An 18,301-nucleotide genomic window follows, 5' to 3' on the forward strand; every position below is an offset into this window, starting at 1 on the left:
TAATCGTGACGGGCGCACACTCATTGCCGACAACGAGGAGCTCTAAGGTGACTATCTGAAAGGAAGATGCCTTTTTGGGGTGTAGGCATAGCTTGCTAGCTCAATTCACATCGCAATTTTGCCGGACAACCAATGATGCGAACGAATCACTCAGGTTCTTGTATGATGGGGGTGGGGGGGACTCATGCCATCCATCCATCCATTTTCTGAGCCGCTTCTCCTCACTAGGGTCGCGGGCGTGCTGGAGCCTATCCCAGCTATCATCGGGCAGGAGGCGGGGTACACCCTGAACTGGTTGCCAGCCAATCGCAGGGCACATACAAACAAACAACCATTCACACTCACATTCACACCTACGGGCAATTTAGAGTCTCCAATTCATGCATGTTTTTGGGATGTGGGAGGAAACCGGAGTGCCCGGAGAAAACCCACACAGGCACGGGGAGAACATGAGTCATGCCAGTAAAGCTAAAATGGTGAAAAAGAGTGTACGCTATATCTCCACAATTGAGTACTACATAGTTCTCAGTTTTTGCATGTTTTCAGCAATTGCCTTCAAACATGTATGATGTATTTACAAACAAATCTCTGAATTCACTTTGGAGTGTCTTTAAAGAATGAGGAACCTTTGAATCTAGGTGTGCGATGACCATTTCTAAGAAAAACATTCATGTTAAGCAAGCCCAAGAGTAGTATTTATAAAAAGGTGCGTTATCTATAAAAAAAGGGCATTATCAATAAAAGGTTCAAACCCAGCAATATTCTTTGTTATGCGTGTTTTGCATTGCGATTAAAGTGACACTGAAGAGACACTTCTCTTGTTCGAGTAACATGCATATGCAGCTTAATATTGCTGAGAGTACTCTCGTTTACTGTGGTATGTTGCACCGTGATGGAGTGATGTCGCGGCATGTTTGCTTCACATGGTTCGGTTTGTGTCATTGGGGTAATGAGGCCGTTTAAAGGACCTACCAAAATGTGCATAAAAACAAGATAAGGTGGAGAAAGCGATACAAGAAACGCGACATGGTGAAATCACTTCCAAAAGCGAACAACTCAATTTGAACTGCCCCTTATTTTTAATGCAACCCACAAGATTGAACTCACTGGGTGTGTGCTATTAGACAAGACACATTGACAAATAGTTGGTAAAAGTAATAAGAGTCTAACTTGGGAGGAGAGAGAAAACATTACCAGCTACTGGCCCAGTCTAAATGGTCCTCTTTATTTGCCTGGCTTTAAGGATTGGGGAGAGAAAAACCCAGCAACTTTGAAGATTTGGTGAAAACTATGGACTCAATAAAAACACAACAAGGAGTGTGTGTGTGTGTTTGTGTCGGTGGTGTAGGTTTGTGTGTGTCTGGATTTAGCTCCCTATTTGAAGTCCTGCACTCCACTCTGGCAATTACTTCATATCATGGATTAGAAGTGGGAGAGGGCAAGAGGAGGAGGAGGGAGAAAAGTGAGGTACCATATCCAGCGGGAAGTCAGAGAAGCACAGAAATGTGTTACGGGAAAAAAGCTTGAGGTCTATCAACAGGGAATGTTTTCCTTCTTACAAGGTACAGTAGGTTGTAGAATCTCTCAAAACATTAGCACAAAGAAAATTCCACAAATTGTGAGTAGATGGCAGATGCAGTCAAATGCGAACAAAATAATTAGTTTGATTAGTTTTTGTAGTCTCTAAGCTACACTTAACTATAAGTAGTTACTCAGTTTTTTACTGGCTTTTCCATAAACTGTTGGTTTTACTACCATTGGTCTTTTTTGACCTGTCATAAATTGCAAATCTGATTCTCATGAAATAATTTTTATGCAATGAATCGCAATTTTTTATTATTATTATTATTATTATTATTATTATTATTTTTATCTTCAGCATAGAAAGGGCGGACCTGTTAAATAAAAGTGCAACACCAGGAACTGATTTATTCAACATATTAGATGTAGGAGTAACTTATTGTCTCATTTTCTTTCAGTCTTACCTCTGGGATGTGGACAGTGTAAGGCTGCCCATGGAAGATTGGTGCATTATCATTCACATCTCCAATTTGGATGTTGACTGTGTCTTTGACCACCTGAAGAGAAAATGTAAAAAAAAAAGGTAAAAATATGTCCTCCACTCAAGCATGCAAACTTGACTCCAGAAAAGTTGACAGAATGTGTAAAAAAATAACAATAATAAGAGCATTCATTTGAATAAATAACAAGACACACCTACAGACCAAACTTAAGTTCAACATGTTCCAAGAGGATGGGACAGCATTTATTTCGATACATAGTAAGCAAGAAAAAGTTTGACAGAGATAATATAGTATGTACTCCCGAAATTATTTTAGGCTGATGAGGAACACACACGTCGTATCAAACCCAAATGGTTCATGTCAGTGAGGTCAAAGGTCAGATTAGATTATCTGCATGTATGAACTTCTATGGTCTTCTTTTGAATTTCTATCGATATACTCTCTGTATTGATTCTTGGCAATTGTGCATTCAGGTGTTCTGTTATAAATCTTTAAATAGTCTTAAAGTCAATTTGCTGTCTCAGAGCTGGAGTCCCCTCATTCTTACATTCGTGATGGGCAATTGGGCAATTTCCCTTTATACCATCATCTGATTCTGTCATCCCTCTCACTGTGCTGCCGCAATCTATTTGGAAAAGGGGTGCAGGCATCATGGATGAAGGCGAAAAGAAAGATGCTTCTGTTTCAAGACTAGATATATGATCTTGGGAAAGAAAATAAATATTTAATATCCAGTACTTAACAAATGTATTCGGCTTCCAGCCAAAGTTAGGTTTATTTTTGTAATTTTTTTTATTTAACTTTTATTTATTCACATATAATGATATATAATGTTATTTCTCCTAACATGGGGCAGCCTAATGTCCAGTCGGTGAAGAATGCATTCCTGCAGAGGAGATATGGAGAGCGACGAGAGCCGGTGCTAAAGTGGGACTGAATGGGTTTTAAGATTTAAGATTTAAACCGATCCTTCCATTGATCATTTTGGAGAATTAACTCGCCAATGGACCAACAAACGAATGTTAGAAAACTGCAGTTGTTTGTTTACATTCAACCATCAGTTGGTGCAGCCAACACAAGTGACGTCATGCGCACTGTGATCGCAAGATTAGAATTTCACCATCTCAGCAGTCTCATACGCTCTCAGAATCAGAATCACCTTTATTTGCCAAGTATGTCCAAAAAACACACAAGGAATTTGTCTCCGATAGTTTGAGCCACTCTAGTACGACAACAGACAGTCAATTGACAGAGAACACTTTTGAGACATAAAGACATAGAGAAAAATAGTTACTGAGCAATAAAAGTTTGCTAGTAATCTGGTAATGCCGTTAAAATGTTTTTGTTTTTTTTGACAATTTTGCAAAAAGATGCAGTCCTCTAGCAACTAGAGCAGTTTGAATGACTAATATAGCAATAGTCCAGTGCAATGACCATCGTGCAAAGGGCGCCGAGACTTCAAGGAATGTATGCAGTTTAAAGTGACGAGTAGTGCGATAGTCTGGGACAATGTCGATTGTGCAAATGTTGCAGATACCCCTAGGCATGTATGTGAGTGCGAATGGTTGTTTGTTTATATGTGCCCTGCCCTCTCTCATCTAAGAACAACATCAGACAAATTTTAGAGTGTGAAACAAGAGGGACTAAAACTCCAAACTCTCTGTATGCCAATGTGAAGGGAGCAAATAGCTTTTTCCCTCCCTCGTCTGGGAAATCTGACCATGACTTCATAAACTTTGAGACCACCAACAGCAGTGGTCTCAAAGTTTAGTTGAACAGCAGTTGACCGACATAGAACTGTAACAGTTTGGTCTAAAGACACTGAAGAGGCGCTGCAGGAGTGTTTAGATGTCACAGACTGGATTTATGTTTTAAAAGAGGAATATTTTTTGAAAAGGAATATTTTATTTTATTTAGTGGGGTAGGGTGCACGACCGGTTAGCACATCTGCCTCACAGTTCTGAGGACCGGGGTTCAAATCCTGGCCCCGCTTGTGTGGCATGTTCTCCCCGTGCCTCCGGGTACGCCAGTTTCCTCCACATCCCAAAAACATGCAGGGTTGTTTAACTGAAGACGCTAAATTGCCCGTATGTATGAATGTGAGTGCGAATGGTTGTTTGTTTGTATGTGTCCTGCGATTGACAGGCGACTAGTTCAGGGTGTACCCCGCCTCCTGCCCAAAGATAGCTGGGATAGGCTGCAGCAGCCCGCGACCTGCGTGAGGATAAGCGGTAAAGAAAATGGATGGATATTGTTGTTGATAGTAATTATTATTATTATTATTATTATTATTATGTTACTATATATTATTATTATATTACTATGTTTAATGTTTTATATGCAATTTTTATTTAATTACAGCAGTTTGTTTCAGTTGTTTTTTTTTTAATTGCTCTAGAAATAAAGTTGCTCTAATATGTACATAGGGTTGGTTTTTTACAGGTACACTGTATGTTTGAATAAGTAAGATGTATAAGGCACTTTCAAGTTATTTTTGATTAGATGAGGGAAATAATGGTGGAGAAAATTCGACCCTTACCTCTTGAATGTCGCTCACATAAAATTCAACCTGCATCTCTGACTTGGTCTGAAAAATAAAAATACACAGTGCATATTTTGCAAGAACTACGGAAAAACAGAAAAATACAAACAATTGCTTCTCTGAGCCCACAACATTGTTTTTATTCAAACATATTAAGAGCAGAACTTATGGAAAGAATTTGACTGTCAGGTACAAGAATTGACAGCTGCTAGTGCGCTTGCATGATCTCACCTCGCGATCAAGCTGCTGTCGAAGCCACACAACACCAGTGTCTTTGTTCACTGAAAAATACCGCATTGCCTCCTCTCCTGAAACCCCATACATGAGTGGTTCCCCTTCAGGGTCACTTGCCTTCAGTTGTGCCACTGAGGAACCTGCCAAAGAAAAACAGAGTTGGTCCAAAGTGCACCAACATCCACAGATTTCAGAATGGTACAGAATTCATAAGATAATTCAATTGCATCAAATTGAATGTGACAACCTAAAAGCACATCAGTTAATCCAGACAGTTTTGTATCATGCAGAACATTTGGTTAGATGTTCAAAAAGTTGTTCAAGATATTGAGACAAAAGTGTTGGTTCAACTGAACATTAAAATTTCTATGTTGTAACTTGAAATTAACTTAATTAACCTTTTAAACTTAATTTTAGGGGCCCAAGAATAAAATTTAGGGGCGCACTCTGTAAATCTACATGTAAAGTATGTATTTATATTTCATCTCATGTTTACCGTACCCTTGATATTAGCGCAGCCAGTCGATGTCACAGAAACAAACAAAACAATGCTTTCCTCACAAAAATGTGTCAGACTCATCAGGGTTTGTCTCTTCTCTTGCCCCTTCACCATTGGTCATTGTTTACAAGAGTTACAGTACTGCATGTGATACCTGTAGATTTTATGCGTTAACCCCAAGACCCGCCTCTTTTCACATAATAGCCAATCACAGTGGTCATTCGCCGCCAACTCCGACACCTGCTATCACAAGCATTGGCTCGTCTTCTTTGTTGTTTGCCTCCTTTCTTCTTCTTTTGGATTTAATGTCTGTTAGCAAACCAGCTCATTCGTGCATTATCGCAAACAACTGGGCTAAACTGGTGTAGTCTGTACCAGAAGTTTGTCAGTGACATTTAAAAAAAATAATAATAATAAAAAAGAAATTAGCAGATTTACTGGTCACACATGCACAAGTAGATGACAAATTTACTCCCACTGTATCAGATTTTAGGGACAAAATACGACCATTTAAGGCAGGATAACTCTGGAGCCCTGCTGTATAGTACTACATGTTGATTGTGGTGATTTCTTTCTTTCCATACTGGCAGACTACATAGAGTAAAAGGAGAAAAGTTGTGAAAATCAAGGATGGTGTGACTCTCGAAATTACATGATATAAATGTCTTAAAAAGATGGCAAGACATTAGTGAAACAAACCTCTCCTCAAATCCCCTCTAACAGTATAAAAGAATTACACCATTGCAACAAGTCAGACATTTCATCACTTCTTGATATTCCAGCATCAGCTGTAAATGGCTTTACTTTATTGCAAAGTGAAAGTAATTAGGTAGCCGAGCAGTTCAGCCAAGTACTGAGGCATATGCATTAATCTGTGCATAGATAGCTGGTGAAGGGGGAGTAATACTTGATGGGAACAAGGTCCTTTACCATTCCAGCATGACTGTGTCGAAGTGCAGAAAGTAGAGTCCATGAAGGCATTGCTGGATGAGTTTGGTGAGGAAGAACAGCGATTGGGTGCCAATGTGAATGACCTCTGACCTTACACATTTTGTGGATGAATGGATTTACAACATTGTATAACTACATAATATACTGTACTGTAGTTGGATGTCATAAGAGTGCCTGTGTGCTGGGAGGCCTTTAATATGAACAATGTTTTATGTTATTATGGTTTCCAGCTATGTTGTCTGAATGTGCATAAAGCCATTAGCAGCTAACAACAACATAACGAAAACATTGGTCTAAATATAGAACATCCCATATGCAAGCTATTCCCATGCGTTGATAATTAACAGATTACAATTTGCTATCAGTTTTTCAGGCACTCTACCTGTTGCTATGACCGATGCAACCATGGCTACACACTGTACATTTGAATTCAATGTCTTGTTCAAAAGACTGTCCAAATACTGTGCATGCTCATCCTCACACCTTGCTTGCAGGTACAACAGCAATGGACTTGAAGCAAAACTAAAACCAATCCTGTCATTTGTGCAGCAAGCTGCTTCACACAACAACCAATTAGGCTTCACGATTACACTCCCCTCTTGTTATATTAATACACCCTATTTTCCTATAAAAGAGTGGCTACAATAACTAATTAATATAAGGATTTATGAACCCCTCTCATTGCGTCTAATGAGATTTATGCAAATTCAGCTACTTTCAATATAATTTATAATTTGGTCGAAAACGGTGCCAGTAAATTAAGCACTCTAGCTCATAGTCATCAATAACTTTTCCCCCTCCTATGTCTGCTCTATATAGTTAGGCATATTTTCAAGTGACTAATAACAAATGGTCTCTCAGGACTAATGGTATGTCCAAAGTCACTGATGAAACATTAACTCCGATTTTGGAAAACAGCGCTGAACTATGGTCGATATACGGGGAATAATAATGAACAATAATAATAAACATTACATGTACAGCCCATTCCACAAACTGTCTTGTAAAATTAGCCTCTATTTATACATCTACTAGGCTATTAAGCAATAGTTACATTTTAACAAATTTATCAATGTAACAATAAAATGTCACACTGTAGACAGTGCAAGGGTATAATGGTTGTAAATGGTTTATTTTGTGAAATAAGAGAAATGTAAAACTGTTTAAAACTTGTATTTGAAAATACAATATGATGACAGCCCAAAAATGTTAAGTGTGGCCTGTTCTAGAATTAATAAGAATAAGTTAAATACTTAAATGAAATTAATTGAAGATATTCATACTCACAAATTAAGAAACATTTTTATCTTTAGATGAACCCTAAATTAAATATGAATAATATGTATTTCATTTGAGTGGTAAAGGTATTGTTAGAAAGTCAACTTTTCTGATGAGTAAAGCATTATGCACAGTGAATGTTAATTAATAATAGGTTAATGGATAGGTATCCTTCAATTCTTATCCGTAACACTGTGGCAGGAAGCCCTTTCAAGTGACAAATGAGCCGATTTAGCAGCAAGTGATGACAACATTACTGTTATGAATGATCAGTTTAGCAATGCTTTAAGCCAAAAATGCAACCACTAACAAATGTGACTGGTTAAGGAATAATATGTCTCTCTTGAATTAGAAAGGCTCCCTTATTGACAGAAGGTTGTCCACTGGTTCTTTATGCAGCGTTGCGTCAACATTTTTGCCAGCTTTACTCAGACCAACCATTTAAGAAAGGCAAAGGGGCGACCTGGTACTAAATCAGCTAGTGGAGGCTTTTATTCCACGCTAGATCAATAGGATTCATGTGTGTTAGACATGGACCTGTCCTGGGAGCCCAAGATTAAGAAGGAGAAGGGGCTGGAGGCCAAAGCCCTATTCATTATGTCAGTGACATCTCCAGACCTGTCGTTCATCTGAGTGCTGATTCAATGGGACAAGCACTGTCAAGACTCCAATTTCATGCCCGTTGTGAATTATAGCTGTTCCTTTTATGTGCACAGTGGCCTAAGACGTATAAGGGGCAATGTTCAGTAGGACACCTACCAAAGCAGGGACAAACAAAAAAGGAAGACACCTCAAGACAAGAGAGAGGAGAGTGGTTGAGATATTTACCCGATAATAAATACTTCATGAAAATTCTAAAGGCAGCGCCACTGAGCCTCAGGGATCAAGTCATACAATCAGCAGTCTGATGAGTCAGTGGGGTGCCACTCATGTTACCACGGTGTCCATCCATGGACAAAAAGAGCCTTCAAAAACATCAGCCATGCCAAACTGAAGCTTTGCTTAAGCCAAGCTGCCTCCCATCAATCACCCCCATCAAATACAAACAGGCAAATACTAACTTCAGCTCACTGGCAGCATGAGTTTGTTCAGTGTGGCACTCTTGCTTACCTACTGTATCTTATCGTCAGTCCATGTATGGATTATCACATTTAGATAAACAAATCTGTGTGCTCTGTAGAAAGGAAAAATGTATCTACAACATCTATTACGTAATGTTGACCTGAGATGACAAAATTGGGACTTAAATCTCAAATTTTATATCGACCATCAGGCCCTAATTTAGAACACTTGAGATGAATTGAGAATGACGTAATCAGTCTCTAACCACTGATCCCAAAAATACTAAAATGGAAAAATAATGAGTTCTACTTGTTACCGCTTAGGAGTCTATAATACAGCAATAGATACTATGCTACTAAGCACTTAGACGGTAATTTACAAGTCAGATTCCATCACGGGATTCAAGTGACGATTCTGTCTCATCCTTTTCAGAGATCTCTTGGGGGTACCTGCACTTACTAGGACCCTTACCTCCAGTCAAAAACAAAATATATTATGCTTTTGTTCCTTTCACTGAAAACACAATGGAAATGAATTGAAATGACGTTATCGTTCCTTTCCTCTGCCTTTTGTCAAGTGTGCTGTGTTAATGTTCGGGGAGTTTGGGTTGCTTCAGGGAGGCAATCTCGATGAGGACATAAACTTGGCAGATCTAACTCAAATTATGATAGTGGTGTGGACAGAAATGTGCTTGGACCTCTATTTCCATACAGAGATATGTGTGTATTCAGGGGCCATTTTTAATAGAAGAGAGAAGCTTGTATGCATGTAGTTCATTTCTCTGTTTGATAAGGACGTCTATGGCGAGTAGTTTCCCCAGGGAGGTCAATTAGACAACTAGCAATAAAAAGGAGAGGAAGAAGAAGCCAATCGTGCGTGTTTGCAAGCCTTTATGTCGATAAACTAAAACTCTATCAACAAAACAATTGCTGAGGTTGAAAACAATTTATGCATTAGAAATAAATGAAATAATAATTGGAGTGGAATTGGGATTTTTGACCTATTCTTTGATTTTAATGATCTTTAAATTTTAGTTCCCTCAAAACAAATATTTAATATGCTTTTCCAGAGTTTTTGTTATTTCCCCGTCCTTTTCTGCTGTGTGTGTTGGTGTGCGTGTGACATCAATAACTGCAAAAGGCAATGAGCTCTGAAGACAAATAGTGTCACGAGTCTGGCTTTAAGTGACTCCTGTGTTTCACAACGCAAACCACTGGAGTCCTTGGGAGGCTGTGTATTAATCCGACAGATTTATGACTAAATCTGTCACGGATGGGAGGAGAAAACCCTCAACCTTTTCAATAGACATCCCTTAGAGAAATGCACTCTACTGGACTGAGCTGTTCATGAGGCCAGGAAAACTGCACATTCAGTCCAGAGACTTATTGATCAATTGTACTGTAATTACAAACATTACATACATTATACACCAGAAGTTTTTTGAGGAATTTTTTTTTTTTTTTTTTTTTAACTCATTCAGTGCCAGCCCTCCCAGTTATCATGGATATTTTGACTTCTAAAGCAGTCAGTGGCTCTGAATGTGTTAATGTCTACACATTGAAACATTCCTCAATGGCCAAATCCCCGATCTGATCTAGATATATATATAGATATACATATACTCCGCCACCAATGCCTGTATGCATGCTCACCACGCAAGACCCCATTCCTGGAAAAAAAAAAGCATTCGCGCTCAACACGCGAGACCCCATTCCTGGAAAAGAAAGAAGCATGTCAAAGCTCGTTTAAAATTTACTGATTTAGACAAGCCAGTTAAATTCTGGGAGAATATAGTCTGGTCGGATGAGAGCAAAATAGAACTGTTTGGATGCCATAATGCACACCACCTTTGGAGGAGAAATGGCAGTGCACATCACCCTAAAAACACCATACCAACAGTCAAGTTCGGCGGTGGGAACATGATGGTGTGGGGCTGCTTTTCCCCAAATAGTACTGGTAAACTTCACATTATTGAAGGAAGGATGAATGGGAAAATGTGCTGAGACATTCTTTACAAAAATCTGGTGGTATCTACGAGGAAGATGAAAATGAAATGAGGGTGGACATTTCAACAGGATAATGATCCAAAACACACTGCTAAGGAAACTCTCCATTGGTTTCAAAGAAAGAAAAAAAAAGCTTCTACAATAGCCCAGCCAATCACTTGACTTTAATCCAATCGAAAATCTATGGAAAGAACTGAAACTCAAGATCCATAAAAGAAGCCCATGGAACCTTCAAGATTTATAGACTGCTTGTGTGGAGGAATGGGCCAAAATCACACCAGAGCAATGCATGCGACTAGTTTCTCCATACAGGAGGCATCTTGAAGCTGTCATTGCAAACAAAGGCTTTTGTACAAAGTATTATATAAATACCAGTTGGCGTGTTCAATACTTTTCCCCTGTGTCATTTCACATTATTACACACAACTTAATTTCTGATCTTATTTTTTCTACTTTTTATGTATAGATTACTTGGGTTGTTCACATCTGGTGAAATTCTTGCACAAAAGCATACTGATAAAAAGAATTCTAAGTGCATTAATAAAAGATATTACTGGAAGGAAAAACTGTTGTAGAAAAAGATGGACAAGCAATAGGGTTAACCAAAACCTTTAGAGGATTGTGTGGTAAAGCCATAAAAAGATTTGGGTAAACCACAAGGAGGAAAATAAGGCTAGAGTCAGTGCATCCAATATATAGATGTACAGTATCAATGATTTTGGCTGTGCGCTTGTGCTATGTGCCACATTCTTTGTGTCAAACCACACCTGAACCACAGACAATGTCAGAAGCATCTTACCTAGGTTGAGAAAAATAATAAGACTATGGCTCAGCGGTCAAAAGTCTGGAGCCTACACCAGCTAACTTTGGGCAAGAGTTGGGTACACCCTTAACTGGTTGCCTGCCAATCACAGGGCACATATAGACAAACAACAATTCTAACACTCACAATCACACCTATGGACAACTTTTGAGTCTTCAATTAACCTAAGAAGCATGTCTTTGTAATGTGGTTAGGAAGCTGGAGGAAGTACCTGGAGAACATGCAAACAGGAAGGCCGAACCCCCTACCTGAAAACTATAATGCAAATGTGCTAACCACTCGTTCACCATGCTGCCACTTATTATAGGTGCCATATTTTACCAAACCAACTTTTTCTACTATTTGGTATGTAATATTGGCTCTATGGTGCCTCAGTAATAATATGAAATATGAATTAAAATCATCCACGCATCCTTGAGTTCCAGACGTTTTTTCTGGCGAGAAGCCTGAAATCAGGTCATTCGAATTTTTCGATTCGATTATAGATTCAGGGCCCACAATTTAAACAATGTCAAGTATTTATTTATTTTTACATAAGTTGGGCTTTCAGCACATAAAACCCACAAAAATTAGTGTCACAAACTAATCATCTACTAAACTCAAAGCACCTGCACAGGTTTCCCCAGGTGTCATTAAATTGCTTCAGTTTAGTTAAATTGTCTCAGTTGGGTTCAATAATGGGAAGACTAGACTTGACAACTGGCCAGAAGACCACCATTGATACCCTCCATAGGATGGGTAAGCCACAAAAGTTCATAGTTAAGGAGTTCACAGAGTGCTGTATACAAGCATATCTAGTGGAAGGACAAAATGTAGCAGGAGAAGATGCACCAGCAAAAGAGATGACTGAGGACTTCAGCGGATTATCAAACAGAGAAGATTCAAGAATCTAGCAGAGAGTGGAATGAGACGGGAGTCACAGCTTCAAAAACCACCACATTTTGACGCATCCGGGAGATGGGCTACAACTGTGGGGTTCCTCGGGTCAAGCCGCTTCTGAGCCTGAGCCAATGTAGGAAGCGTCTCAACTGGGCCAAGGAGAAGGAGGACTGGACTGTTGGCCAGTGGTACAAGGTCCTCTTTTCCGATGAAAGTAAAGTGTGTCTTTCATTCGGGAATCAGGGTCCAAGGGTTTGGAGGAAGACGGGTGAAGAACAGAACCCAAGCTGCTTGAGGTCCAGTGTGAAACAGCCACAGTCAGTCATGATTTAGGGCGCAATGTCCAGTGCAGGTGTTGGTAAACTCTGCTTTCCTAAAATCCCAGGTCACCGCAACAGTCTACCAGAATGTTTTCAAGGACTTCATGATTCCTTCTACTGAGGATCTGTATGGAGATGCAGAGTTCATCTTCCACCACCAAAAGTTGTACACTATTCCTCTTTAAAAGTGAATCCATTTATGAATCTCTAGCAATTATGTTTACATTTTTTTCTACATCTTCTGCATAACAATTCTCAAAACCTAAATGGACTCCTGAACGGTACAAAGTAAAGTAAGAACTATTTTAAATGTATAAGAAAATGATCATCATAAAATACACATATTTTATGGCATTGCATAAACAATAGGATTCCACCAAACCCATCTCTTTTGCAGTGAAGCTGTTGACTAACATTTCATTGCACATTTTATAACAGCAAGGATTTATTTTCGCAGATCTATGAGCAAAACTGGTGCTGCGGGATGAACCAAACTTCATCCAGTCACAGCGGCTCCTGAAAACCTCCCGTGCGACCACAGTGTCTTTTACATATCGTAACATCAGAACAGACTTTGAAAATGATAACAAGGAGGTAGTTGAACAGCAATCTCTTTAATGCACACGAGATGGGTCACTGTCGGCTGTAACCACGGCAAAATTACAACAACAAACTTAGCTGTCTGCTTAACCTTCTGCTCTATCTCATGCACACCCAGGCTCTCCCCCACATAGCATGTGTCTTCCTTACCTCTAGCCCGCCCTCATTGCTTTCTCATCCGGCCTCACCGACAGTCGGAAGTTACAGAACTCTTAACACAGGCCATAACATCAGGGTGGCTACAGTAATTTTTCATCTTCAAATTCATCACACTTCTTCCTGGATTGAATATCCTCATGGGCTAGTTTTGGCCCACGGGCCATAAATTTGACCACACCACACAACATAATCTCACATAATTGTGATTAAGATAACCCAGTAAAAAGGGGGGACAAAGCATCTGTTTTGCTCTTTTCTTCAACTGTCCAAAAATGAAATAGCTAAAAACAATTACTGAATAAACCTGTAAATTAAACTGTGCAGATTTTAATCAAAAGGTAAAGGGAACAAAAACATTGTTCACTACAAATCACAACATGGGGAGTTAAATTAATAGAGTATATTTTAGAGTATATATGATACAGTAAAGTTGTTTCTGATATGAATCACTTTGTCACCCCTTATCCAACAGGACTGATTCATGTCAGTTGTGAACATGGGAAGATTTCTCTGCTCTAGGTAGGCTTTCTAATACATTCAAATAGTGAAATGATGAAAACAGTGAGTGACAAGGCTGTGACTAACCAATCACTTTCTGAGTCAAGTTGGACAGTGAGGGACATTAGTGGACAGTCATCTCACACGTTGCTGAGGAGAGACAGACCTGCCACTGCAAATTTACATGCAGCTCTGGTCACTCTCAAATCGCACATGAAAAATGCTCCTTGTTTCTATATTAGTATTCTCTTGCACTCTCTCTCGCTCTTGTTTTTCTCATCCTCACATCATCCAACGTTCTGCTTGTTGAGGCCAGACAGACGGACGCAAGCGGCCCTGATTGGACTGGACAGTTGGGTACGTGGTTCTGAGGCTCCAAGAATGACAGCCAAACCAGTCTGCTCAGTCATTGTCAGGCGACATCCACCCAAAAGCACACCACTCCAACCAATGTCCATCAACAATGACACTTGATGATGCCTGCCCAGTCCTGTAAGTCTGGTGTTCTGATCTTAACATTCAACTTTGCTGCTCAGTTTACAATAATGGTCTTATTTTCTTATTTGCCTTTCTTTTTCACACCGCCCACATTCTGACTCTCATATTGGCCCTTGGGTGACCTCACTCGAGCTGACTATTAACTCAGACTGAACTAAATCATGGTCAGGTAATGGAACATGTCACCTTCACTGTGAAGCCACACACAAACACAATCGCACTGAAGCAAAATTCTCTTTATTCCTTTTCGCTTCAGTTTACATATCTATAATTTGGTCTGTGTGTTAGTGACATTGGGCTAAAGGTATAAGTATGAGGGTATAACTGTTGATCTCTTAAAAATCCCCCACAATATTAAAGTTGGCCATAAATCACAAGGTCAAAAACCTAAACTCAATGTTTTTTAGCCCATCCATTATGCATTCTAATGGAAGCAAAACACACCTGAGCGTGGGCCTCCAACCACCACACTTTCATGGTCAGTCGAGAGATCATTTGAATTGAATTCATCCTGTTCAGGGTAACCTGGATCCTATCTCAGCCAAATTTGGGGGAGAGACGGGGTGCACTGTGAACTGATTGCTTGTTTTTTTGTGGAATGTGGGAAGAAACTGGAGAAATCAGATTGCCCAAGTAACACCCATGCAAGGATGCAGATAACTTGCAAACTCGACATAAAGATAGCTGAGATTCGAACACAGAACCTATGACTGAGTAAGTTGTGCGTCTCCACTCTTCATCCAGACTCTTGGTTCTAGATTCCCAAATGTAATGTAAAATTTACTTTCCCCTGAAAATAGGACAACAGCTCAGTGGATGAGTGTTTAGCACATCCGCCTCACAGTTCTGAGATTGGGAATTCAAATCAGTGCTCGGGCCTTCCTGTGTGGAGTTTGCTTGTTCTCTCATTGCACACGTACCAACACACCGCAATGGAAAAACTGCGACGCCTAGTGTTCTTATCCGGAAACAAAGTTTTGAGGCTCCGCATATACTGCACACTATTATTGTTTTTTTTTCTTCAACCATAAACAACATGGCACAATTGTCAAGGAAGAAGCGGATTACCTTTGCCACTGTAGCTAAAATATCATAATTCACAGAGAGTAAAAGGTCAAGAATAAAGGAGATAGTGTTGATATTTCAGAGGCTTTTGTCAATGTAATGACTGCACTTGTGCATTTCGGCAACAGAGACTCGTCACACTTCACTTTTTAGCCAAAGGTACATATGAAATAATAAATATAGTTATAAGTATTATTGTATAACACTATATATAGATACAGTGTTTACAGAAAGTATTCAGACCCCCTTAAATTTTTCACTCTTTGTTATATTGCAGCCATTTGCTGAAATCATTAAGTTCTTTTTTTCTCATTAATGTACACACAGCACCCCATGTTGACAGAAAAAAAAACAGAATTATTGACATTTTTGTAGATTTATTAAAAAAGAAAAACTGAAATATCACACAGCCATAAATATTCAGACCCTTTGCTCAGTATTTAGTAGAAGAACCCTTTTGAGCTAATACAGCCATGAGTCTTTTTGGGAATGAAGCAACAAGTTTTTCACACTTGGATTTTGGGATCATCTGCCATTCCTCCTTGCAGATCCTCTCCAGTTCTGTCAGGTTGGATGGTGTACGTTGGTGGACAGCCATTTTCAGGTCTCTCCAGAGATGCTCAATTGGGTTTAAGTCAGGGCTCTGGCTGGGCCATTCAAATACAGTCACGGGGTTGTTCTGAAGCCACTTCTTCGTTATTTCAGCAGTGTGCTTAGGGTCTCTCTCTTGTTTGAAGGTGAACCTTTGGCCCAGTCTGAGGTCCTGAGCACTCTGGAGAAGGTTTTCGTCCACGATATCCTTGTACTTGGCCGCATTCATCTTTTCTTCGATTGCAACCAGTTGCAACCACCACCAAGCTTCACTGTTGGGACTGTATTGGACAGGTGATGAGCAGTGCCTGGTTTTCTCCACACATACCGCTTAGAATTAAGGCCAAAAAGTTCTATCTTGGTCTCATCAGACCAGAGAATCACATTTCTCACAATCTTGGAGTCCTTCAGGTGTTTTTAACAAACGCCATGTGGGCTTTCATGTGTCTTACACTGAGGAGAGGCTTCCGTCGGGCCACTCTACCATAAAGCCCCGACTGGTGGAGGGCTGCAGTGATGGTTGACTTTCTAGAACTTTCTCCCATCTCCCGACTGCATCTCTGGAGCTCAGCCACAGCAGTGATCTTTGGGTTCTTCTTTACCTCTCTAACCAAGGCTTTTCTCCCCTGATTGCTCAGTTTGCCTGGACGGCCAGCTCTAGGAAGGGTTCTGGTCAACCCAAACGTCTTCCATTTAAGGATTATGGAGGCCACTGTGCTCTTAGGAACATTAAGTGCAAGATAATTTTTTTTGTAACCTTGGCCAGATCAATGCAAGACCACAATTCTGTTTCTGAGCTCTTCAGGCAGTTCCTTTGACTCATGATTCTCATTTGCTCTGGCATGCACTGTGAGCTGTAAAGTCTTATATAGACAGGTGTGTGGCTTTCCTAATCAAGTCCTATCAGTATAATCAAACAGAGCTGGACTTCGATGAAGGTGTAGAACCATCTCAAGGATGATCAGAAGAAATCGACAGCACCCGAGTTAAATATGAGTGTCACAGCAAAGGGTCTGAATACTTATGGTTGTGTGAAATTTCAGGTTTTCTTTTTAATAAATCTGCAAAAATTTCAACAATTCCGTTTTTTTCTGTCAATATGGGGTGCTGTGTGTATATTAATGAGGGGAAAAAAGTGAACGTGAATGATTTTAGCAAATGGCTGCAAAATAACAAAGAGTGAACAATTTAAGGGGGTCGGAATACTTTCCGTAACCACTGTATATATATACACACACACAGACATCCGCCTCACAGTTCTGAGGACCCGGGTTCAAATCTGGCCTCGCCTGTGTGGAGATTGCATGTCCTCCCCATGTCTGCGTGTTTTTTCTCCGGGTACTCCGGTTTCCTCCCACATCCCAAAAACATGCATGGTAGGTTAATTGATGACTCCAAATTGCCCGTAGGATGTGAATGTGAGTGCGAATGGTTGTTTGTTTATATGTGCCCTGCGATTGGCTGGTGACCAGTTCAGGGTGTACCCCGTCTTTTACCCGAAGATAGCTGGGATAGGCTCCAGCACGCCTGCGACCCTAGTGAGGATATGAGGTACAGAAAATGGATGAATGGATGAATATATATATTTATCATCTTGACGGCGACTGGCTGCATGACGCACACACAAATGTCTTTTTTGCTCTGAACAATCATTTTTTGAAGTGATCATGCTTATTGATGTCCCCAAAGGGGAAATTCAACTCCCCTACTTTATGTCCTTTATACTTTAATGTTGCACACCACACATAGAAACAAATCACACACATTCAGGCATGCAAGGAGAGATTCAGAATGAAAGAGCTGTGCAAATAGTGCTACCATGGTGGTGGAGGTGATGCCTCGACAGGGCACCTCGACAGTGCCAACAAGCAGACTAGCATCTCTCCATCAATTTGTTGCCATTCTTATGTTTTTGACATTTTTGGAACTCAAGCCCATGTGTCCGATTTCACAGCCCAAACCCTAATAGATTGCGCCACTGCTGCGCATGCCGGCCTCCTTCATGTGTTACAACATGCATTTTGGATTGACCGTTACATCTGCAACTTTGCGACGGCGTTCACCGGCAATTCAAATTTCAAAAAGCAGCAAAACTAGTTGCCGATGGTCGGCCACTCATGAAAAGTAATTGCAGAACCCCGCACGCCGTGCAAGAGTTCAGTGACGTTCGGCTGCGACGCTCGATGTGGTGGTCCTTATGATGGAGAAGCGCAAGCGAAACAGCACCTGACCAAAATGAGATCAGAGGCAACAGTAATACACAAGTGGAAAT

At 40.1% G+C, this 18,301-nt stretch overlaps 1 protein-coding gene across 4 annotated transcripts in view; it reads right to left on the reverse strand.

Moving 5' to 3' along the window:
• The window catches only part of cdh23 (cadherin-related 23), a 205,850-nt gene that overhangs the window by 152,263 nt on the left and 35,286 nt on the right, over positions 1-18,301 (reverse strand). For all 4 annotated transcript variants that reach the window (XM_061789259.1, XM_061789262.1, XM_061789263.1 and 1 more), the window contains exons 4-6: positions 4,798-4,940; positions 4,564-4,611; positions 1,986-2,078 (exon numbers count right to left, since the gene is read on the reverse strand). In XM_061789259.1, coding sequence (XP_061645243.1) covers positions 1,986-2,078; positions 4,564-4,611; positions 4,798-4,940 — 284 coding nt within the window. The remainder of the gene's footprint in view (positions 1-1,985; positions 2,079-4,563; positions 4,612-4,797; positions 4,941-18,301) is intronic.

Source organism: Phyllopteryx taeniolatus, chromosome 11 (genome assembly GCF_024500385.1).
Source record: "Phyllopteryx taeniolatus isolate TA_2022b chromosome 11, UOR_Ptae_1.2, whole genome shotgun sequence".
NCBI lineage: Eukaryota > Metazoa > Chordata > Actinopteri > Syngnathiformes > Syngnathidae > Phyllopteryx > Phyllopteryx taeniolatus.